This window comes from Camelus dromedarius, chromosome 25 (assembly GCF_036321535.1).
Source record: "Camelus dromedarius isolate mCamDro1 chromosome 25, mCamDro1.pat, whole genome shotgun sequence".
In the NCBI taxonomy this organism is placed as follows: Eukaryota; Metazoa; Chordata; class Mammalia; order Artiodactyla; family Camelidae; genus Camelus; species Camelus dromedarius.
The window spans coordinates 3,462,521-3,486,573 of NC_087460.1; the positions used below are offsets into that span (position 1 = coordinate 3,462,521).

At 42.2% G+C, this 24,053-nt stretch overlaps 3 protein-coding genes across 9 annotated transcripts in view; 2 read left to right on the forward strand and 1 right to left on the reverse strand.

Moving 5' to 3' along the window:
* FERRY3 (FERRY endosomal RAB5 effector complex subunit 3) overlaps window positions 1-9,574 on the reverse strand; it is a 29,849-nt gene extending 20,275 nt beyond the window's left edge. For 2 of the 4 annotated variants that reach the window (XM_010982797.2, XM_064478947.1), the window contains exons 1-6: window positions 9,434-9,574; window positions 7,590-7,792; window positions 5,852-5,997; window positions 4,397-4,578; window positions 1,046-1,145; window positions 795-916 (exon numbers count right to left, since the gene is read on the reverse strand). In XM_010982797.2, the coding sequence (XP_010981099.1) occupies window positions 795-916; window positions 1,046-1,145; window positions 4,397-4,578; window positions 5,852-5,997; window positions 7,590-7,767 (728 nt within the window). In that variant the 5' untranslated portion in view covers window positions 7,768-7,792; window positions 9,434-9,574. Of the gene's footprint in view, window positions 1-794; window positions 917-1,045; window positions 1,146-4,396; window positions 4,579-5,851; window positions 5,998-7,589; window positions 7,793-9,433 lie in introns of those variants that run through there. The other 2 variants (XM_010982798.3, XM_031444293.2) reach the window with 2 other exon arrangements.
* Window positions 9,575-9,808: 234 nt separating this feature from the next.
* The window catches only part of RAD51AP1 (RAD51 associated protein 1), a 35,424-nt gene continuing 21,179 nt past the window's right edge, over window positions 9,809-24,053 (forward strand). For 3 of the 4 annotated variants that reach the window (XM_064478954.1, XM_064478953.1, XM_010982796.3), the window contains exons 1-8: window positions 9,809-9,964; window positions 11,327-11,376; window positions 12,969-13,110; window positions 15,606-15,715; window positions 17,013-17,099; window positions 17,682-17,831; window positions 19,123-19,284; window positions 22,057-22,203. In XM_064478954.1, coding sequence (XP_064335024.1) covers window positions 9,948-9,964; window positions 11,327-11,376; window positions 12,969-13,110; window positions 15,606-15,715; window positions 17,013-17,099; window positions 17,682-17,831; window positions 19,123-19,284; window positions 22,057-22,203 — 865 coding nt within the window. In that variant the 5' untranslated portion in view covers window positions 9,809-9,947. The remainder of the gene's footprint in view (window positions 9,965-11,326; window positions 11,377-12,968; window positions 13,111-15,605; window positions 15,716-17,012; window positions 17,100-17,681; window positions 17,832-19,122; window positions 19,285-22,056; window positions 22,204-24,053) is intronic. The other variant, XM_064478955.1, reaches the window with a different exon arrangement.
* The window catches only part of DYRK4 (dual specificity tyrosine phosphorylation regulated kinase 4), a 45,538-nt gene continuing 40,675 nt past the window's right edge, over window positions 19,191-24,053 (forward strand). The window contains exon 1 of the mRNA XM_031444290.2: window positions 19,191-19,284. Coding sequence (XP_031300150.2) covers window positions 19,276-19,284 — 9 coding nt within the window. The 5' untranslated portion in view covers window positions 19,191-19,275. The remainder of the gene's footprint in view (window positions 19,285-24,053) is intronic.

Consider the following 24,053-nt stretch of genomic DNA (forward strand, 5'->3'; position numbering starts at 1 on the left):
ACACAGACATGGTTTCTGTCTTCAAGGCAAGATGGGAGGGGGAGACTGACATTATACAAATAAAATGTTACTTCTACATGCTTCCAGCAAATGCCAGAAAATGCTGGACACAGGATTATCATAGCGTACTAAATATATTTCCAATTGAATATACTCTAGGGTCTGAAAGAAGAAAGAGCACACTCCAGAACAGCGAAGATGCGGGGAACGCAGCCAGGAAGTAACAGGCAGCGTCGGCCCCAGGGCCACACGTGGAACACGATGCAGCGAGGCCGTGAGGCGCCACACGAGTCAGGGATTACGGAGAGTCCCTCACGCCCCTTTTGCACCCTGGACATGCTTCTCTCACCGCACATGCCACTCTGTGCAGTACTGTTTCATTTACAGGTCAGTCTCTCAAGACCGTAAGCTCCATGTAGGCAGTTATCTTTTTTGTCTTTCTGCTCAGAAAGTACTTGGCATTCAAGATGCATTCAACCAATGTTCAGTATAGTTTAGAACTGCACTGCAAGGAAACCGATGTAAAGGAGCAAGAGACAGTACCCGGGGTATCCAGTCATACGCACCCACGAGACTACAAGGCTAAGTCCTAGGGCGGAGATCACCAGTTAACACCTCCCCCAAACAACCCACAGAAAGTCTGAAACAAAAGGTGTTGGATGAAGTATAAAATTATCTGGAACTTTCATTGGTAATTTAAATATACCTACAACTAAAAGGTTCAATTTTACATTAAATACAAACTAGCACGAACAGTGACCTTTCGTCTAATGAGGACACCGTCTGATTAGTACCTGAGGGAGCTGTTGTTGGGGTTTTTTAAGTCTTGATGAAGTTTTATCACCCATTCCTGATACTCCTGCTTCTGAATGGCTGTTGATTGTTTTAATTCATTTGCCCATTTATTTTCTAAGTCCTAAAAAGAGACAGTATACCAACTAGTTAATTTCTTTCTTTTTTTTCCTTTTCTTTTTCTTTTTTTTTTTTTTTTTACAAAAATGAGTAAGTAGAAGCTGCAATGTAACAGTCACTGTACTTCACTTACTTGCTGGGACTCGAAATGCTGAGCAGCCAGGGAATTTACATCTTGATCTGTCAGGGACTTTCCCAATTCCTGCATCACCTTTTCCATTTCGACACCTTGTCTGAAACATAAATAAGCAAATGAGGTAAACTCATCAAATTGCTAAGGGACACAACCACTCCAGACTCACGGAGCAACACCTACAGAGTGAGAAGACTATTTTCTTTTTTTAGGAATATGCCCAGGTATGGCAATTATAGTATCTGGAAAGCACTTTGAAGCCCTGGAAATGGAGATGTGGAAACAATGATGGTAAAGCCATATAATATCAACAGTGTCATTTGTGCAGCCAAGTCTGAATCTAAATTTAGTGCATCTTTCAATTTCCATGGCCAATACTGAAAAGGCCAGACCCTTTTTTACCTGTAGACTCCCACGAAGAAGATTCTCTGCAATTCCAGCTTAAATATATTTTCCATTTATTTGCATGAGTTAAAGTGACTTCAACTTCTGAATGGTAGCTTCTACTATAACCAGAAGCTGCCAGTGAGGTTGTAAGAGTCAAACTGGTACTAAGGCGCAAAGCTCCCTTTCTACACTTATCCAAATAAATAATGTGCAGAAATTAAAAGTGGTTTTCCCCACAGGAAGAACTAATCAATGGTGTCAGAAGCTCAGACGTTGGTTATTTACAGGGGAAAGGGGTCGGGACTGCCAGCTGGGCACGAGGGAGCTTCCGCAGCGCTGGGAATCACCTATTTCTTGGTCTGGGTGACGAGTCCACGAATGCGCTTACTTTGTGAAAGCGTATTGAGCTGTATACCTGCAGTTTATGCCTTTTCTGTATGTTATTATTTTAATAAATAAGTTCACTTAAAATTATCTTCTAACACAAATGTATTAAAAAAGCTTATTCTAAAACATATTTTAAACTTGGAGAATGAAATACAGACATGAACTAAAAGGATTTTATTTTTATTCTAGTTAAAGTAAATTGCTCTTAAAAGAGAATTTATACTTATTTATAACAACTGATTAAGATACTTATATGTATATGATAAATGAAACTCATCCATGTTACACATTCATACATTTCTATATGTACCTTCTAGTACTAAATATTCAATGCCATTTAATCACCGCTGAAATCTAATGCAGGTGACCCTACTAACTGTTTAATAACTACTAGAGGTCAAATGAAGATCATGTTTGCAAGTAAGAATTTCATTTAAAACAGAAATAACTGCTAAGCATTTAAATACAAACTTTGATATAAATATATTAATATTTTACATTACACATGTTCCCTCTAGTGGATAAAAAGTATCATTACCATTTTTAAGTTTAAAGAAATATGTTGAATCTGGTTTGCTAAAAGAAGCAAACTTCCAGTGAGGGAAAAAAGACTAAGAAATAACAAGTCTGCAAATAAAATCTCATGAACATTTATTTCACTCGAACTGTGTCAGATATGCAAGCAGCTAATGATACAGTTAATGATACAATATATACTTTAAAGGATTAAAATCAAAGGAAATTCTACTGTTTCAGATGTAATACTAACTATCCATCGGCTCGGTGTGCCTGGCAGGACCATTCTGACAATCTGCACGCTACCTCAGAGACACTTAAGAAAAAAGCTCATTATAACTCTCCTGATGATGGACTGACTGAGAGAAAGTGTCTCTGACAGATGCAAAATGGAATTCAAATGAAAGGAGCAATAAAAAACCGTGTCACTTCTGCTCATGAATTAGATGAATTAAGCACCGAAATCTTGGGTGAATGTCTACCAATGAATTCCAGTTTAACATAACTTACACTGTTCACCTTTGCAATGAATACTACCTACCTTAACAATAAAATAGTTTATTTTTGTTTTTTAAGCTAACAATTTGGACATGTGAAAAATAAACTATAAGTTCTGAAAATAAATGTTTTCAAATACTGTTTGTATGTTTGGGGAGGGGGAAAGCAAAGCTCCATCAAGAGTCTGGCTAGAGGACATTTCAAAAAATGTCACAGTCACAAAATCAGTCACAAAAAATAAAGGTACTTTGGTCCTAACAACTTCCACAAAGAAATGTTAGATCAGCACCACTAGAAACAGCCCCCGTAGCGCCGCGCACGCCTGAGGCCTCACACAGGGGCTTGGGAGGTGGCGCGTGCTACGAGGCTCTGCTAGGTTGGAATGAAACATCTACAAGGAGAAGTGGGTCCTGAATCATCACCACAATTTATAGAAGTACTAGGAAGCAATCTGGAAAGTCATGCTTTAAAATAAATAATGCTAAATTTTTTTTACTTACTCTGAGGAAAAAAATGAATCATAAAAGTACTGTAAGTCATACAGAATGAATTCAAATCCAATCAAAATTTCTTGGAATAATACAAGTACTGTTTTTTTTCCGAATGTAAATGAGTTTACGAAACGAACTGAAAGAGACCAGGGACTCACTAATAACAGGGTTCAAAACAGGTTCTGAGTAGGGAGACAGCATGGTAGTGGTTAAGGGTTTTGGAACTAGCCTTCTTGGTTTCAAGTCCCAGCTTGTCCTGAGACAAGTTACTGACCTCATTTGAGCCTCAGTGTCCTCATCTGTCCCCATACAATGAGGACAATAGTAGTAGGACTGTGGTAAGGCTCAAATGAGGCGGGGCATCTGTCATGGACTGCATGTCTGTGTCCTCCCCAGGATTCCCATTTTGAAACCCTAACCCTCAAGTGATGGTATTGGAGGTGGGGCCTTGAGGAGGTAACTAGGTTCACATGAGCTCACGAGGTTGGAGCCCGCACGACGGAGTCAGCGCCTAGAGGAGGAGACGCTACAGCTCTCTGCTAGGAGGGACGCACCAGGAGCACGCACTGAGGAAAGGCCACATGAGCAACGCCAGAAAGGCACTGTCCCCAGTCAGGCAGCGGGTCCTCACCAGACACTGGGTCCTCTGGCACCTTGATCTTGGACTACCCAGCCTCCAGACTGTGAGAAATAAATTTCTGTTCTTCGAGCTATCCTGTCTGTGGTTTTTTTCTAGAGCAGCCTGAACTAAGACAGCACCCAAACCACCTTGCACAGCACCTGGAACAAAGCCAACCTTCAACAGAGGTAAGCCAGTCCTCTTATCAGAACTAAGAATAAAGCCACCGTAATTTGTTTAGGTAAAGCACTTGAGAACTCTATGAACCTATGAGGACCTCACCTTCCCAGTTGCAATTACAGATTTCAACACACTAGAAAACTAGTCTCTAACAATAAAGATTTTTTCTGTTTTTATCCTTCAATTTTATTAAAAAATGAGAACAAGTTATGCTGCAGCCTGTTATCTGACACTGTAACATTTAATTAGGATAATGCAAGGAATCTGAAATACCTCTCTCGTAGTTTTTTCAGCTCCACATCTCTTTCACCAATCAGTTCTGAGATGCTAACAAAGTAATTGTGTTCCAAGTTTAGGAGAGTCTCAGAGGCGGGGGAATGGATGAGGTCATGGTACACATCTGCAAAGTCCTCATCCCAGCTGGGCTCCTCCGGCCGCGCGTGCTCTAACGTGGTCTACGAGATGAGACAGGTTCTGAAGTCCTCATGTAGCACTTTGATTTAACAGTACTCCAAAAATACGTATATTATGATTCCACTTTTGTACATCAAAGGACAGAAAGACCCTCTATGTATGTGTGTATATAGTTTACATAGGATTACCTGAGTATGCAAAAAATAATACGGGAAGATATAAACTAAGTTGTTAACGTGGGTTACCTGGAGGCAGGGAAAAGGGGAAGGTGTTAATGTGGAGGAAGGAACAGGAAGTGACCATGATAAAAAAAAAGTGTGTTAAGATCCCATTTCTGTAAAACACACACACACTCTAAGGGATGACCAACAAAACGCTACTGGGGACATTTCAGCAGAGTGGGATTTCTGATGACTTATATTCTCATGTACTGCAAAATGCAATAACTTCCATCTATTAATTATATAATCAGGGAAAAGCTTTTAACTATTAGAAACATACTGCTAAAAAGGCTTTGCAGGCTATGTATTTAGAAAATAAGGTTACATCTATGTGGTAACACTGACCTTGAAAGCCCGATTCATGCATAGGATTTTAAATCAAGACATATGTGTGCAATTTTCATATTTTGAGCTTTTCAAGTATTGTTTTCCTTATAAAATAAAAGCATGTTTTTAAGTATATGAAAACAGTAGCTATCAAAATGAAGGAACTGAGTAAATGCCGATAAACAGGAAAAACAGGAACAGGGGCAAAACAGAGACACCCTGGGCACACACAAAAATACAGTGGGAGGACAGATGCCTGCAAACACATCAGACTTGCACAGTGCCTTACGGGGAGGAAACTGACATGCTGAGAAGTCCCTTGTCAAAGGTCATACAATTTCATGACAAAAGTGGAAATAACATGAAAATTCCAATATTTTTTTCTATTATGGATCTCTGTAGACAGATATCTGAGAAAAAGAACAATCTAAATTCTTCCCTTTTCTTACCAATGCAAGTATCAGAAACTGCCATCTGCGACATGACTAAATGCTGGATGTGGGATGTCAGCTGCTCAGGGGAGAAAGTGGGGCTCGGTGGGAGCTGACACCCAAACCCTCAGCTCCTTCGACTGGCATTCTCTCTCTTGCCCCCAACAAACACCTCCCCTAGCTCCTTTTGCTGTGTCCGCGGGCAAGCAGTAGACAGCACCTTAAACTTACAGAGTGCTGCGTGTCAACTACATCTCAGTACAACTGAGGGAAAAGAACACCCTCATCAAAGTCCAGAATACCCTTTAAATCTACAACCTGATCTATTTCCTCACCTCAGCGTAGGCTTTGGCCCATGACCCTGCCAGCTGATGCAAGTCCACTTCACTGGACGTCACAGCCTCCAGGCAGGCTTCAGCATTTCTGTCGTGATCTCTGAGCGATTCTTCTTCTATAAACTGGCTCAGAGCTTCTTTTAAGTCTGTGAGACAGACAACAAATACCATCGTCATGGTACATGGTTAGAAACATTTCACCTGGCTAAGCATTCCAATGTGAAACTTATCAAGCCTATACCCTTAACAGAATATCTAACTAAAATAAAACCAGCTTAGAGCATCATTTAACTAATCTCACAATTATTTTTCTGTACAATTACAGGTAACTGAATGGTCAAAACTCTTAACTCCTATGTATAACCTTGATATTAATTTTAAAAATGTTAATTTCTTTTTAAAAGTTTTTATTCATTTATTTTTAAAAACCTACAATATTCTTTTTTTTCAATTGAAGTATAGTTGATTTACAATACTGGGTTAATTTCACATATAAAGCAAAGTGATTCTGTTACTTTTTTTTTTTTTCAGATTATTTTCCACTATAGGTTATAATGAGACATTGAATGTAATTCCCTGTGCTATACAGTAAATCCTTGTTGCTTACCTAAAAAATGATAATTTCTTAAGATCGACTCTTCGTTTGAAACTGAGTTGGGAAAAGGACAGATTTAGAGGGTCTGAAAGTTTCTGTGCTTCAATGAGTTTTCTACATAACTTTAAAGGGTATATACTGTTACATTATTTGAATTTCAAAGAGAAATTGAGTGATTAGCATATTAAAACTGATTTATTTCAGATGATCTATAATTCCAAATTTAGAGACACTATTTAAAGACTGATGAAAGAGCCCCGGGATAGAAACCAGGATACCTGCCTGTGTTCTGATCTTGGCTCTGTCACTACGTTTTTAACATCAGACCAGAGGTTCTCAGTCTTTAGGAAGCATTAGGCTTCTCTGCGGGCTACTGACATAGACTGTTGTACACCACCCCAGAGGTTCTGATTCAGCAGAAATTGGATGGAACCCAAGAATTCACATTTCTAACAAGTTCCCAAGTGATACTGTACTTGCTGATCAGGGTACAATTTTGGAGAACCACTGCTGTAGGCAAATGATTCAACCATTTTATGTACCAGTTTCCTTCTTTGTAGAGTGAGATTGTGCTAGAAAGTTTTCAGGTTTCCTTGTAAGTTAACCTTCTATGATCCAACATATTCTCAATGAAAAATACTTTCCTCATCTGTAGACAGAACACAGACCTTTTAAAATGGTTTAATACAGATGACTTTATGGTATAATTTAGGTAAGCAAAGATTATTGAAAGATTAGTATTCCTTCTTTCATGACATCTCAGGAATTGAGGGCCAGATCATTAAAAGGGCAATACACTTAGCATAAAATTATATAATATCATAATTAGTGATAACTGAAATGAATTATGAATTCACTCAACTAAAGTTAGAGAGTAAGAAGTCTAATCTAGACTCTGTAACCAATTTTTCATCAAACTTAATTTTAATTTTTATAATAAAATGCCTAACAAACAACTACAAGGGATATAGAAAAAAAATACAAAATAAAACAAAGGCCTGGAGAGCCTTTTAATTCTTGAAAAGTTTCACATTTTGTGGTAGTTTCCAATGCTTCTCAGGGTTATGCTTTATAATACAAAACTTCTAATGACAGAGACTATAGAAAAATAATAAAGTGGTATTTTAAAAAGTCAGTCCTCACCTTTTTCTATGAAACACGGTAAATTGTGCAGCAGCATCAGACGTCCATGTAAATGACTGGCATTCTCCTGGACAGGGAATTTGAGAGGCACCCTCAGTTCTAAGCACTGACTTCCCACTTTGAATTCATATACAAATTCCCTCTCTCTGTTGCAGAATCTTTCTCTGTTTTTCTTCATCTTCTTTGGCAGGATTTCTATAGAACTAACAAAAACACCCAGCAGGTAATAAGTCCATTTTAAAAACCATGATGTTTCATTATTGCTGTACCACTTAAAAGAGAATGTTTCACCACTCAGAGATTTTTATCTGTGAGACTCTGAGCCAATTATTCTAGTCTTTCCCATGTGTATCCTTGCATTTTCATCTTTTCTTTTTTCTGAAAGAAAAAAGAGAGCCGGACTGTTCTTTTTTTTTTTAAATAAAAAGTTTCTTTTAAACTTCATTTAAGAAAACAATTATGCCCATAAAGCACTTAGCATTCCTAGGCAGAGTTCTTAAGAACAGATAAGGAACATGGAGAGAAAGCAGAGAGGATTCTTAGGAAGAGATGTGTGGCGGGCAGATACAGTTTATGAAATACTTGGTGAATACAAAGTCAAAGAAACAGGTCGGGGAACAGTGAATTATTGAAGATCTTAGAGGTTGTGGGTGTGAGATCCGATTGGAGGTGGAGGGAAAGGAAATGGTGTTGGAAAGATTTCCAGGTGGGAAAAAGATACATGGAAAATGTAAAGTACAGGACTGCCCACAAGGCAAACTGGACAACTATCTGGAAAGAAGAAAATCTAGTCAAAAAGAATAAAAGTCAACATCAGTTAAAGATGTACTTATTAGTCTCCTAACTGGACTCCCTGTTGATAGGCACTGTCCCATCAACTCAGTTCTCACATTAGTCTCTACACTGAAGTCACAGTCACCTTTTTGAAGTGCGTATCTGATCGTGTTGCTTATCTGCTTAAAACCTTTCTAAGACATTCTACTGCTCTCAGGATACAATATAAACTCCTTAATGTAGTTTTCCATGTCCCTGCTTATACCTCCAAACTTTTCTTTCAGCACCTGCACCCTCTTCTCCCCAACACACAAATTCACAAATTTTATTTTCCAGCCACACCGAACTTCCTTCAATACCAAATCTCCCTTTCCACTCCCAACTTTTCGAAAGGCTTTTCCTTTGCCTAGAGCACTCCCACTGCTCTTCTTTCCTCGGCCAACAACTACTCATCCGTCATGTTTCAATTTAGACAGGCCCCAGGAAGCCTTTTAATTTGTAGGGCTGTCATATGGATTAATCAAATAATAAATACGAAGCATCTGACAAACATAAAGATGACCCATTAACGGAAGTTGGTAAAAAAAAATAATAAATAATAAGAAGCTCTACAAGAACATACAAGTAAAAATAAATAATCCTAGGCCGTTGAGTACACATGACGCAGGCAAAGGCAGTAAAGAAACATTTTGCATGGAACTGAAAACTACGGAAGCACGGGCGTATGGTCTATTCTTGTTTAGTCAATATTTTCGGTAAACAAAAACCATTAGCTCTGGTTTCAACTGGTTCAACATTTAGATTTATTGTGTCTCAACAAATGGATACTTTAGTTCCCTCTCCCCACTTGTTATTATTAGCAAGGCTGAAATCAAGGGAAGGCTCCCCTAAAATAGTGGGATGGGGGAGAACAGCTGGACCAAAAGCGTGGAGGCTCTGAGGCTTAAATGCGTCAGGGGAAGGGAGAGCTGGGCCGAGAAGCCCCGGCCGAGCGAGAGGAACAGTCCCCCGAACCCCCAGTTAGAGGGTTTCAGGGTGAAGGGGCCTCCCCGTCCCGGTTGCGGGCTCACCTCCGCGGCTCCTGGAGTTCCCAGTCGACTGCACTCGGCGCGCTGTCAACCGTCAGCTGACCATCGCCCTGCTTTCACAGCCGGAAGATCCGCTTCAGCAGATTCGCCCGGTTCTTTTCCTCTTTCCTAGCACCTTGTAGAAAGTTTCTCGGTGTAAATGTACCCTATTTCAATACTACCTGAGTCGAATCATTTAAAAAGTGTAAGAAGGTGTATTTCTACTGTTATTGTGCATTTCGGAGACGGCGCAGAGGTCACTGTCGTGACGAAAGTGCAGCGGCGAAGCACGAACCCGGCTCTGGCAGACCGGAAACGGAAGGGGCGGTGCCTCGGGGAGGGCGTGAACACGCCTCTCCTCTCAGAGCGCATGCGCGTCCGCCGGGATGGCGGGTGAGGATTGGAGGGCTGGCGGCGCGGGCGGAGAGCTACGGGCCTGGCTTTGGGCGGGAATTCAAACCGCCGCTGTCGCGGACGAGAGCCTGGGAGCTGCAGGTTTCCAGCCTCAGAGGGGACCATGGTGCGGCCTGCGAGGTGAGCGGTTCCTGTCATCCGGTGGGGGTGGTGGGGGAGGAGCAGGAGGACGCTGTAGGCTCGTCACCTGCGCGGGACTGAGGGGAAGGCCGGCGTCGAGGCTAGCGCCGGTGGGGCCGGGCCGTTGGTCCAGGGAAGCGCTCCGGCCTCCAGTGAGAGCCTCCCACGGCTCAGAGGGGGCCCGGCACCCTAGCTGTCTCCTTCTCTGGGCGCCCTTGGCGGTTACTGCCGTTTCTTCCACCCGCCGTCCTTCAAATAAACCCTGGTCACAGCGCTTTGCAGCGCACCGGGCTCCCTCCTGCATGTTATTTCATTGTTCATCACCATAGTTTCTTTACGTGGAAAGTTCAGGTCTTCCCTTTATATCTATTTAAACTGCTAGGCACGAGAGCCAGTGGGCCCGAGTCACACCGCCGGTAAGTGACAGGGTAACACGCAAACCCAAGTCAGCTGGCGCCGCATCCCCTGCGTTTTCCCGTTAAGTGTACTCTTAGAGACTATTCCTCCACTAACCGCCGTCGAGAACCGTGGAGGCCTAGGGTCCGCCGTTGGTGTAGTAGAGTTCTGAGTGTTTCTTCTGTGCCGGGCCAGATGCCGGAGGTTCCATTCTAGCCAAGGGGTCAGGTTGGGGGTCTGAAAGTAAACATGGCAAGTGAGAGAGAGTGAGGAGGCGAAAAGCCCTGCTTTAAATAGGGTGGTTCGGACAGGACTCTCCCAAGAGGTAATGCAGGAGCTGAGACAGGGATGAGTGGCAAACTGGGTCACTCACATTTGGGTATTTGGCAGAAGATAAAAATGAAAACAGGAGTAGAGTTCATTTAGGACCTAGGGGAGAATGACTTTATTTTATTCACTTTAAATATCACTTTCTTCTAGCGCCCTCTAAAGTAGAGTGAAGATTCGTTTCAGATGGCGAGTGCTAAGTCACTAACTATGTTTTTAGTGTCCACTACATAAAGAACATGATTTCATATTGTGGGAGAGAAAATAAAATGGCTTTCTGTGTCAAGAAGTTTATGATCTGAGAAGACAGAATGCACTTATAAAATAAGAGAACACATAAAACAGGAACTGAAAAATTCCCGACAGCAATTAAACATAAATTGTAAACATTATATTGATTTATTCTTACTTTGTGTGTTACCTGAAGCAGTTTTTTTCCTAATCAGGTATATCAAGAGTAATTATACGTTTTTCAGCTAATGTTAAATCCTTGCTGTAAAGTGCAAATCAGGTTTTTAATTTATATATTCTTAAGAGAATCTAAACAGATTTTTATTTACTCAAGACTAATAATGGCCTTAAGGAATAGAGGTGAGGAATGGACATTCGCATAAATGAAAATTTCTGTCTTGGTCACAGGCATAAGAAGCCAGTCGATTACTCACAGTTTGAGGGCTCTGACAGTGATGGTAAGTGGAGCGTCCTATTTCTGCTTTAAAGATTTGGAAATTTATTTCCTCACAATTTATAGACTATTTATGTGTATATGCATGTGTATATTTATGGCTAAAATAGTGAACATATTACCCAATTGTAGATGAGTAGGTCTGGAAAAATAATTTTCTAAGCATTTGGGATAATTATACTGATCATTACACTGACAAGGATTATTGGCATAAATGATAAACAAACAAGACCAGGTGAAATGGCTTTTTAGGCCTCAACTCCCCTAGGTCCACATTTTTTGGAGTGCGATTATGTCCTCGCCCCTTCCCCCAAGAATAACATGCTGTCTTTTTAAGACCCAAGTGTGTTACAGAATATAATATGAAATCCCCATTAATTGTACAATAAAACAAGACCTTGAAGAAAGTTTAGGCTTAAGCTGTACCCTGTTGAGTTGTACATTTACTTGTCTCTGCTATTTAGAGAACTTTGGTCAAAAAGTTTGAGAAACATTGTGCTAGATTACCCTATGCTTAAAAGTAGGTTTTGTGTTTCTTTCTTAGACCACCAGAGTTCTCCATGAGTTAGATATCTAGTAAGGGTCCTCAGTGTGAAGGAATCTGTTTTTTCGCCTCGAGCACAGCCTTAAGTGCGCCTAAGACGTGGGGGAAAACAGCATAGGCTGTAACGTCTAGCTTCTTGTTACCGTAACCAGCCTGTCACTAAATACTTGTAAACTGCTGGTCGTGTTGTGGAGACTGGGGCGGAAGTGGAGGAAAGTCGCAGGTTACTGTGTTCCCACGTGGGGGAGCATAAAAGAGACAACACGTGCTAACAAACGCCAAAGTCTGTGATTAAGACTGTATGCACCTTGAAGGCAGACACATGTCAGGTGTGAGTGTGAAAGCTGTCACAGCAATTTGCTGTCGCATGTCAGCAGCAGAAGTACATCAGGTCTGAGGCTTGGGGGCAGAAAAGCCTGTGAGGACAGAACGGACTGGAAAAGAACATCCCTTTGCCAAAAAGTGAAGTTCCCATGGGGGGCTCCTAGGAAGGCCCGTGTGGTAATGGAAGAGAAACACTGCCGTGCTGAAGTCCTGAGTGGGAACCGCCTTCTCTCCCTCCAAGTTCTGATGCTTCTGACTTTTCTTAGTGTGGTTAAAGTGCTAGAAATAGGGCATGGGCCTTTGAAAGAAGATGTTTGGCTAGGTTATGAAGTTTTCATAAAAATCATTTTCTTCCACTTTTTAATATGATAAAATTATAGAGGAAATTTTAGTAATTTTTCTACTGTTTTTAGAGGTTTTTAATTACTCCTTTGTTTTCTTTGACACTTATATACACTAGCCTAGGTTTTCAGGGAATTGGTTTTTGATAGATTAATATTTTAAAAAATAAAGGCCAGTTAAACAAAGTTGGACAGCCTGGGTGAGGATAAAGAAAGACAATATGCCAATGGTATTTTTTAAATTGTGGAGAGCAAACAATTTGCTTACTTTTAAAACTTGAACACACATCGTAATGAATCTCAACTACCAAGAAAGTAATTTTATTTATTTCTTCCTAAGGAAAAGCAATTTCTTATTTTTTTTAATTTTAATTCACACACAAATAGATGATTTTGTTCCTGCAACTGCACCGTTAAAGAAGAAATCCAGAATGACACAAAAGGAGTTAAAATTAGAAAAACCAGAACCTAAACTGAAGAATCTCCAGAAAAAAGACATCCCACTGCAGGAGAAAACCCCCCAAAAAAGGTGAGAGGTAAGACATACGGTTACTATACGACAGTAGATGTGTTAACTTGCAGGAGAGGCAGATTCAAACTCTTGGTTTCAGGTAGAGCTTGAGCAGGACTCTTGGTCTTATTTTACTTAGTGCACGTAGGAGAGCAGGGGCGCGCATTAGTCCCCTTCTGACCTGACCTTTGTAAAGTTCTCAAATACGTAGGGAAATGCCCATTTAACTATTAAGGCAGTCATAATTATCAAGCTTAGAAGGTATAACTTGCTTTTGCAAGACCTAGCACCTGTCTCTGAAATCCTTAGGTCTTACAAGACTACTTTGTCAAAAATTACATTTGTAAAGACAGTTTTATAAAACCCAGGACCACACATCTATGTGATATGATGGATGTTCACTGAAATTTCGTGATGTATGTGAGTCGAACTGAAGGTTGTGAACCTTCGGCTTACACAGTGCTGCATGTCAGCTACGTCTCAGTAAAACTGGAAGAAAAAAATAAACTTTAAAACCAGGTATTTTTCTACAGATGAAAAATATTTTCTCTTTACCTCACTGAGATTTGTCCAGCAGCGAGCAGGCCCTGTAGACTGACCCTGGAGCTTCGTGAGTTAGTACCAGCAGAGAGGGGAAATGAGGGAAGGGGGTCCTGAGAAGCCCACACTTGTGGGACGGGGAAGAGGGGACAGAAGAGGGACACTGACAGATGGAGCAGAGGACTCGTGACGCTTGACTGCTGCAAGCATGAGGAAAGTTAACTAACATAGAGAAACTCACCCCCGTCATTCTCTTTACTTTTTTCTTCCTTGTTTTTGTTTTTGAGCCTCTTGTACTACATTTAAAATAGAGTTTAAAAAGAAACAAAAAACAGCAGACGGGAGAAAATATTTGCAAATCATATAACCTCTAAGGGACTTGTATCCAGAATATATAGAGAACTCTTATGATTCAATCATAAAAAGACTAATGACCCAATTTAAAAAGGGGCAAAGGACTTGAATAGACATTTCTCTAAAGAAGGAATAGAAATGGCCCATACGCACATGAACAGGTGCTCCGCATCCTCAGCCTTCAGGGAGATACAAGTCCAGACTTCGGTGAGATGGTGATGTCACACCCACTAGGGTGGCTGTAATCAAACAGGCAGACAAAGTGAGCGCTGAGGAGAAAGTGGAGGACCTGAAACCTTCATGCCTTGCTGCTGGGTGTGGAAAACTGTGCAGCCACATTGGAAAACAGAGTAGCCATTTGTCAAAACGTTAAACGGACCCAACCTAGGTATGTCCCCAAAAGGAATGTACCACACAGAAACCTGCACGTGAGTACTCACAGGAGCATTGTTCCTAATAGGCAAAAAGTGGAAGTAATCCTGATGTCTCCCAGCTGATGAACAGATAAGTAAAATGTGGTATATCCCTGTAGTGGAATATTACTCAGCAATAAAAAGGAATGAAGTACTGATATATATATTACAACATGGCCAAACCTTGAATACATCTTGGTGAGCCAAAGAAGCCAGACAAAAAAGGCCATGTATTGTGTGTTTCCATTACTATTTATATCCAGAACAGACAAGGCCACAGAAGCAGAATGATTAGTGGTTGCCAGGTGTCAGGAAGGGGAAAACAGGGAGTGACTGCTAACGGGTCTGAGGTTTCATTCCGGGGTGATGAAAATGTTCTGAAATTAGACAGTGGTGATGGTTTCAGAGCTCTGTCGGTATACTAAAACCTGCTGAATTGTATGCTTTCAATTGTATGCTTCGTATGCTTTATGCAGTGTGACTTATATCTCAGTAAAACTGTTATTTTAAAAAAATAAATCCTTCAAGGTGCCTCTTGGTATTCCCTCCTTGATGTAACCTGTTATCTGTCTTTGCTTTCTCTTCCTCTGACACACCCTAGCACTTTTGACCACCTTGAGTAGGAGACATGATAGTCTGTTTATATGGGATAATTTTAAGTATGAATTATTTTCCCACCTCCTCATTAGTTACTGACTTTTTGAGGGCACTTTTCATATCCTGTCTGCTGCAGTGCCTCATGCACAGTAAGCACTTGCTAAAATATTTGCCAGAGTCCAGTTGGGAGAAAGAGATACTAAAAAAAGAATAATTTCAATTTAATTTAAGAGCTGTAACAGCTGTCTGAGGGGGTGTGGGTGAGGCCCAGGAAGCTCTCCAAGTGGAAGTGACACTGGAGCCCAGTCTGTTCTCAGTCTAATGGGTGCCTCCCCCTGGCCAGAGCTGGTGGCGAGGAGGGGCCGCACAGTGAGGGCCCAGGAGGCGCAGAGCGCGAGCTGCTCCCGGTTCAGATCTGTTCCGCTGGGTAGAGCGCGGCCCTGTTAGATTTCAGGAGGCTTAATGTTGAAAGTCAGTTAGGATCAAGCTCACTGACCATTTTTCTGAGATTAGCAGCCCTTTGATGGCACTCGAGGGAACTCTCACAGTTGGCTGTTTAGTTGTGATTGGTAGTTGACAAGCTCATCATTATTTGTGTGTCTGTTTCAGGATGGCTTTAGATGACAAGCTGTACCAGAGGGACTTAGAGGTTGCCCTCGCTTTGTCCGTGAAGGAACTTCCGACAGGCACCACTGATGTGGAGGAGTCTCGAGATAAAAGTAACTTTGTTTAACACTCTGGATGACAAGAGGGGCACTTTGCAGAGGGCACAGTTGGGTCCAGTTGTTGATTCAGCTGGGTAAATAACATCTGCACGTAAATACCCCTCTGCCTGGCACTCAGAGCGAACTGGAGGACGTGGACTATGACCTTGGGTGTCCAAATTTTATCTGTGTATGCAGTAAAAATTTAATTTCTTGATCAAATAAATTGACCTGTACATCCTAACAATTCACCTCCTTTCTCTCCAAATTCAACTTAGCTAAACATGATATAATGATGGTAAGTTTTGTTGTTTACAAAGGTTAAAGGTAATAATTTGGTTAGCAAGCTCAGATTCATGACTTCAACTTTCTCTGTGGATTTTTCCCCTTTGATTTTTCTGGCAACTAAGCAGCAGTTGGTAATATTGACATTCTGGAGGGGCAGAAAGCATAGTTACTGGAAAAGACATTCAAACTACTAGAATGCTTTTCCGATTAAATTGCTTTGGCCTGACTTCTTTTATGTTGGAGGACGTTTTTAGCCTGTTAGCTTGTTTAGGGGTACAGATGTTTAAGTTAGTATTGCCTCCTGTTTGAAAATAAATGCTGTAGTGTTGACAAGGGGACTTTTTAGTAATTGGGAATCAAACTTAAAAAGAGAATTGTCATATATCTGAAATTGAGGATAAAAATCTCTCTCCTATAAGAGATTGTGGACTATATAGCAGGGTTTCCTTGGAAGTACCACTTCTCAGAGGGTAATGTACTCTGTAGCCCTGGAATTTAATAGTACCAATTATTATGACTTAAAGTCCTCTTAAAGTACTCTAGATCACTGTAAACTTATAATCATGGTTGAAGAGTCTTTATGTTAGTAAAAGCGCAGATCTGCCTACACAGAAATGATACTTAATATTTATTTACTGTTTTCTGTGTGCTGGGCACTTCAATAAGCAGTTTCCACATTCAATCAACATTTAATCCCCCCCGGTCCTCTCATTTCATCCTCACACTGTTTTTATCTCCACATTATACGTGAGGAAATCAGGTTTTACAGAGGATAGGCGATTTTTCCATGGTCATGTGGCCAACTTAAGTGGTAGAGCTTGTATTTGAGCTTCAGCCTGATTAAGTCTCTGTGATTTCAGGGCCAAGACCGCTAACCTTGTGCTCGCCCCTCCACGTGAGATCACTGCGCTGTTTGAGTTTGATCACTTGTCTGTGGCGCCAGGCTTTTAGGTTTTAGCACTTGTGCTCCTGTTTGTCGACACTGGTTGATTAAGTGCATCCGAACCTTCTTGCTTCCATCTAGGCACTGACAGACGTGGCAACGACGAGGCAGAAACGGTGAATAAGTCCCCTCATCTCTCTAATTGCAGTGTAGCTAGTGATTATCTAGGTAAGTGTTTGATGTTAATAGTAATATTTATTTTTTTTCCATCAATAATGCTATTTTTCTAATTTTTATTTGAACTCCTGAACCTGTAAGTAGAACCCCAGGGCCTTTACATTTGTGAAGGCTCTCTGCTCCTCTTCTCCTTCATTTCTTTATGTTTTAGTTTTTCTGTTTCACTGCAGACCTCCTTTCTTCCCTGAGAGGGGTCATGACCACCCAGGGCTTCTAGTTGACAGCAGTTGAGCAAGTCTGAGACCCAAACTGAGTCTTTCAATACCTATAAATATGGTTATATTCTTGTATTTGTACTGGAGTGTACAAATGACACTAAAAAGTAATAAATACATTTTGTTTAAAAAAAAAAAAAAAGACTCAGTTTGGGTCTTGGACTTGTGCTCAACCCAGACCGTGCTGCTGGGAGACTGATGTCTCACACCTGGCCCGGGCTGGCTGTGTGGCCTGCTCCTAGAGGCATGGCAGGGGTGAAGCCGGCCCAATAAAAACAGCAGACGGAACAGAGGTCTGCCCTGCAGTTCTTTAGACGTCACCTGTCACAAAAAGTCTCACTGATGTTTTTATCTGAAGATCTGGATAAGATTACCGAGGAGGAGGATGCTCGAGGTGTTCGAGGGAGAAGAAGGGCAGCATCTCGAGCAGTGGTCCAGCAGAGGAGCGTTCTGTCAGAGGGCAGTGATGGCGGGGGTGCCGATGACTCCGAACCAGACTTTGCAACTGGTGAGTTATGTCCTCGCTCAAGATAGCCCTGTGGAGACGCAGCGATGAGCTCTTGGAGACATTAATGTGTGCAAGACACTGTGCGTCACAGTATGAAATGTGCAATGTGGGGAATACAGTCAGTAACTAACATCCTTGTGTAGTGACATCACAACTAGATTTATCGTGGGGGCCATTCTGAAATTTGTGGAAGTGTTGAGTCATGGTGTTGTGTAACAGGAACTGACACAGTATCGTAGATCGGTTATACTTTAAGACAAACAAACTTGTAGAAAAAGAGATCAGGTTTGTGGTGACCAGAGGTGGGGGGAGGGAGAACTGGATGAAGGCGGTCAAAAGGTACAGACTGCCAGTTGTGAGATAAATAAGCTCTAGGGACGTCATGTACGATGTGATAAATATAATGAACAGTGCGGTTTGTTATCTATGAAAGTTGTTAAGAGAGTAAATCCTAAGATTTCTTATCGCAAGGACAAATTTTATTTTCTGTTTCTTTAATTTTGTACCTGTATGCGGTGATGGGTGTTCACTAAACTTACTGCGTTAATCACTTCATGATGCATGTAAGTCAGATCATCACACTGTGCACCTTAACCTTACACGGTGCTGTGCATCAGTGCTATCTCAATAAGACTGGGAGGAAAAAAGAAAAAGGCAGAAACACAGAGTCCAGTGAGGCCTGCAGGGGAGGGAGAATGAGGTGAGGCTGAAGAGGCCCCTTGCCACTGGATCATGGAGGGTCTTAGACCCGTTCTAAGAAGTGTAGAGTTTTTTCCACAAGTGGTAGAAATTCATGAAACATTTTGAGGTAGAAATCATATGAAACCTATATTTTATTGTGATAGTTGTTTTCAGACTCATTCAAAAATTAGGGCAAGTGAGGGGCATACATCATGATACATCAATTTAAAATTAAAATGAATAAACCCGTAAGTTTATGCTGTCAGACACTACATTTTGATAGATTTTAGCATGCTGGTGACAAACAATAATAGATTTGTTTTCCACATTTATTCAACAGATACCTGGGTACTTACCATGGACACTGTGTTCTAGACGCTAGGGCCGTGGCAGTGGACAAACTGAACAGAACCCCTGTCCTCACGGAGCTAAAACTCACACGAGAGGACACAGACAATACATACTTGAGGTGTCAATCTGTAATAGTAGATACTTCAAAGTTCATAGGTTCTGAGAAGTATCCTTTATCTCCTCGTGGACTAAATGACTGTTTTTTTTCCCCAGCCTCACTTTTTAGAACAGAGGTGAAGTATGTAGTCTTGTGTTTCAGGTGAAGAGTCTGAGGATGATTCTGATTTTAGTGAGAGTGGAGATGATGAGGCCTTCACAATGAGAAAGAGTAAAGGTAAAAGAATGAAAAGGAAAGAAGCGAAGGTGAAATCTCCAGTTGAAAAGAAAGAGAAGAAAGCGAAATCTGCATGTGATGCTACAGGTAAGCTTTTTCCCGCACACTTCACACTTTCTAAAGGGACTATGTTTGGTTTACTTAATGCATTTTTCTCATCTTTGCCTTTTATTCTCATTAACATTTTGCCAGTGTTCATCTCTCATTAAAATCCGTGGAGGAGGGCAGGGTGGGTCAAGGAGGCAGGGCAGACGAGTGCTGACAGCCCCCGCCTGCATCTCACAGTGAGAAAACTGAGGCTCTGGGTGGATAAATTGTTAATAAGTGAGTGGCTCCAGTTTGCACCGAGGTCTGTCCATTCAGAGCCATGTGGTTAGGGCCTTTTTGTGTCTTCAGGATGAATTCAGTTCGAAGCCAGTTTTACTGTAAAACTTGGAATTTGTGAGGACTTGAAGATGGGATACTTGGTTTTTGTATAAAAGAAGTTAGAATATTTTTGAGTTCATGTGTATGATGGATTATTGTAAAATATGACTTCCTCTAACCTGGCTTGTTTTACTTCCTGACAGATGTTTTACGTCTTAGCTGTTTGATGTGTACGCCATTCGAACCTAAATTTCCCTTACTTAGACTATTTATCAATGGGTGAGAGTTGCTCTCACCTTAAATAGCATGGTGCTAAGTACTTACTAAGAAGTAAGAATTAAGTACTGACGGAGTCATGTTCCTCCCGGCACTGTATTCTGCATGCATGAGGTTTTAATTAGTGTTTTTTTTAATTGGCAAATTCACCTGGCTTCCAGAAATTAGATTTTAAATGCAGGGATTTTAGAGATAAACCTGTGTGTTAGTTTCCTATTACTGCTGAAAAATTTATCACAAATTTAGTGTCTTAAATCAACACACATGTATTATTTGACAGTTCTGGGGTCAGAGGTTCAACGCGGTTCTCACCGGGCTAAAACCAAGCTGTTGGCAGAGCTGTGGTCCCCTGTGGAGGCTCCAGGGGACCGTCTACTGCGCTGCCTTTGCCCACTTCTGGAGGCCGCCTGCTGTCTGTGGCTGGTGGCCTGGTCCCCCGTTAGAGCTGCCGCGTCACTCTCCTTCCGCTCCTCACTGTCACCGGCAGGGACCCTCGTGAGGACGTTGGGCGCGTTGGATAATTCAGGATCATCTGTCTTAGGATCCTTAGTTGTGTCACACTGGCCAGGTCCCTTGGCTGTGTCAGGCGGCACAAGCACACGTTCTAGGAATCAGGAGACAGTTATCTTCAAGGGGCCACTACCTGGGATATGAAAAACATTTTCCACATTAACGATGTGGAAGAAGCCTCACATGAATACAGTTTATATTTTCTTTAGATGTTTGCTTGTGTTTGCTCACCAAGGCACTCTGAAAACTAAAAATGAGATTCCCATTTCCAAGTTGGAACTTACCACTCGAAGTCTTCTGTATACCCCAGAGCAAGTCGCTTTGCAAGAAAGTTTACTGTATAATATTAGAAGTAGAATTTAGTTGCTAAGGAGTGGGATTAAGGATTCGGGGAGTGAGGTGGGTGGGGTGGAGCTCAGCGGTAGAGCGTGTGCTTCGTGTGCACCAGGTCCTGGCTTCAATCCCCAGTACCTCCACTGAGGGGGAGAAAAGGGTACAACTCAATCGTTTAAAAAAAAGAGAATTTGGAAAAGAGGATTATATTTCTAGTCCCATTAGTAACCTTTGAGTGTCTCTGATCCGGCACATATTATAATAGAAAATTTAGAGAGCTGTGGTGTCCAACATGGTAGCCACCAGCCACAAGTAGCTCTATCACATTGAAGTTAATTAAAATTAAGCAGAATTTAAAGTCAGCTCCTTAGTTTTGCGAGGCGAGCCGCACACCAGCGCTCATGACTGCGTGCTCGCGTTGCCGGGGGAAGGCCTGGCCGGCGGGGCCGGGGCGCGCACATCGGCGGCGGGCACCGCGCAGGCGCCTCGGAGCGAGCACCGCCTGGGGGCTTTTTTTCTTCCACCTCTCTTCCCTCCATTTCTCGCCCCATCGAAAACAAAACAAAACCCCAAAAACCCCAAACCTACTCCCATTCTGTGTTCATCCTCTGGGTAATTAGGTGGGTGCCCCTGATTCCCTCCCCTCCAGCACCACCTCCCCCTCCGCCCAGTCTGCAGCTTTCCCCTCAGCCTCCCCCTTAGACCAGGGGCTCATCACCTCTCCCCTGAACTGCCGTGGAGCCATCCAGGCCGTCTGCTTTTCCAGCGCCGCCAGCAGGCTGCTGCTGGACGCACAGACGTGTGCAGGGGGGACGCTCCCCGCCCCGTGCACGCCTCTGCAGACTGTCCCCTCTTCTCACGATGCCTTATACGCAGCTCTTCTCGGCCCTCTCTGTTAGTGACCAGCCAGTGACTGGGCCATACAGCCCCCGAGAGCGGGATACTCTCTCATCCTGGAGCCTAATAACCTGTCTCACTGGGACAATGGTGAGACACTACCGTGTAATGGTTACAGGTGTGGAGGCTGGAGTCAGACTGGCCTCCAGTCCCGGCTCAGACACTTACTAGCTGTCAGACTAGCCTCTCTGTTTCCTTATTGGACAGAGGGGTAGTAATTAATATGTCCGAATTGCTTCAAGGGCTCAAGGTGACGTACATGACATGCTAAGCAACCCGCGGCCTGTGAGTGCTGGTGCAAGACGGCTGCTCTCAGGCTCTCAGTATATGCTTGTTGATTAAAGAGAGCTGTTCAGATTTATGCTACAGCCTTTTTCATTTTTTATAAGATTATGTAACTTTATCATTTTCACACACACACATGCTAGACTTCCTCTTCCTCTATGACACCTTCTTTATGTGTATTTTTCAAAAAAGCGACCTCAGTAGACGCTGCCCCAGCTGCTGTCAAGTCAGAATCTCGGCCCTCACCAAAAAAGGTTTCTCCTTCAGAGGCCACTAGGAAGCCGTTACAAACACGCAGTCCTTCAGCTGAAAGCAGGAGGCCCAAGTGGGTCCCACCAGGTATGGCACATCTGCTGCTCAAGGGCAGGGGTCTGGAGAATTCCCACTGGTGGGTTTTTCTTCTATTTGTAAATGTTACATATGAGTACTTCCTTGTATTCCATAGTCTTCACAACCAAGGTTTTTAGCTACTACATTTATTCATCACTTATTATTCCATTATATTTGAGCATGCAAGTTGTTTATGTTTTCATTGTTATCAAGAAGGTTGCAGTAAGCACAGACATCGTTCTTTTAGAAATCTGTGGGCACATCCCTGGTTATTTTCTTAGGATAAATTCCAGGTAGTGGATTACAGTGAAAGAGTACCAGCATTTAAGATTCCTGATACATATATATATTTGGCAACAAGTTTGTTTGCTCAAGCCACGCTGACCTCCGCAGGCTGCCGGACGGCGGGTCCGTGTGTGGGAATCCCAGCATTTCGCAGGCTCCACCCCCAGCCCGTCCACACTTGGCCTCTCTGTTTTCTCTTGCTCCACAGCCAAGTCTCCCTGTTCTTCACCCTTCTTGACATTCCTGAAACCCTGATCCAGGCCTGTTCCCTTCAGACCCAGACTGTCGGTGGCTTCCTGCCTAGTCCTTCTCCGCTTTCCCTCATCCACCCACATGAGCGCTCTCTGCATGAAATTGATGCATTTTCAGTTTCTTAAGCCCGGTGTGTGCATTCTGCCAGAGCCCCTCTCCAGCTTCCTCCGTCTGGGATGGCTTTCTTCATTTGTCCCCTCTCCTTTTCTGAGTCATTCCAAGTCTCCTTGGGCTTATTTCCTTCTTTTCAGGAACACTCCTTGATTGGTTCACAGTGGCCACTCCCCTAATGGTAGCTAGGTATCAGTACACAGATTTAGGCCTGAGACTGCATGCTTGCTTAATTCCTCTGGGTCTTCATTTCATCATCTGGGTCATCTTTAAAGTTTTATTGGATATAAAAATTCTAAGATTTTAAGGAGGATTTAAAATGTTTTTGGAGAAGGAAAGAAGGAGGACTAGTTATTGAAATAGTGATGCTGTGCCATTTAAAGGCTAATCCTTAGTGTATTTCTTCTGAGAATAATTCGTGATTTTTCAGCAAAAGAAATTTAAAAGAATTGATATGTTGACTACAGAAGTTTGAAGGTAGCATAATCAAAAAGGTAACAAGGACATAACGGGCTTAGGGATAAAGAGTCAATGTCATAAAACATGAAGTGCTTACAGATTCACTGTGTGAACGGGCCGGGCAGGTGATGGCGAGCGGGGCCCGGGGCCCCGGCGCTGCGCTCGGCCCCCTTCGCAGTCCACTTGTTCACAGGCAGGAGTATGGTCCTGGTATTTCCACAGCTGGTGTTTTTTGAAGAGAAGTCAGAAATCCAGATTTTAATGTGAAATCTCTTAGTTTTTAAAAGTTGACTTTGTGTGGACCAAACAGTATATCTGAGAGCAGGATTTAACCCTCAGGCTGCCAGCTAGTCACCTGTCTTATATGAATACGAGAGGACCAGCAAGATTCCAGTGGTATAAACATACCACTGCCCCCAAGAAATACAACTAAAATGGATGTGAAAAAAAGGCAGTCTCACTGGTAATCAAGGAGATGTGAATTAAAACAATAAAGTGTTATTTTATGCCTCTCAAGCTAGAAAATAATAAAGCTGTATCAACTAGTGCACTCTGGGCTGTGGGGTAGCAGGTCTAGTTATTTATTTTACAGTTATGATCCCTGTATAGGACAGCTGGACAGGAGCCATAAAAATAAATCTATCTTTTGACCTAGGAACTACTCTTGGGAATTTATTTTTGAAAAGAATTCAAAAGAAGAAAAAGTAATAAGTGGTCAGGTTTTTTTATAGCCATTTATAGAAAAGTGGTGA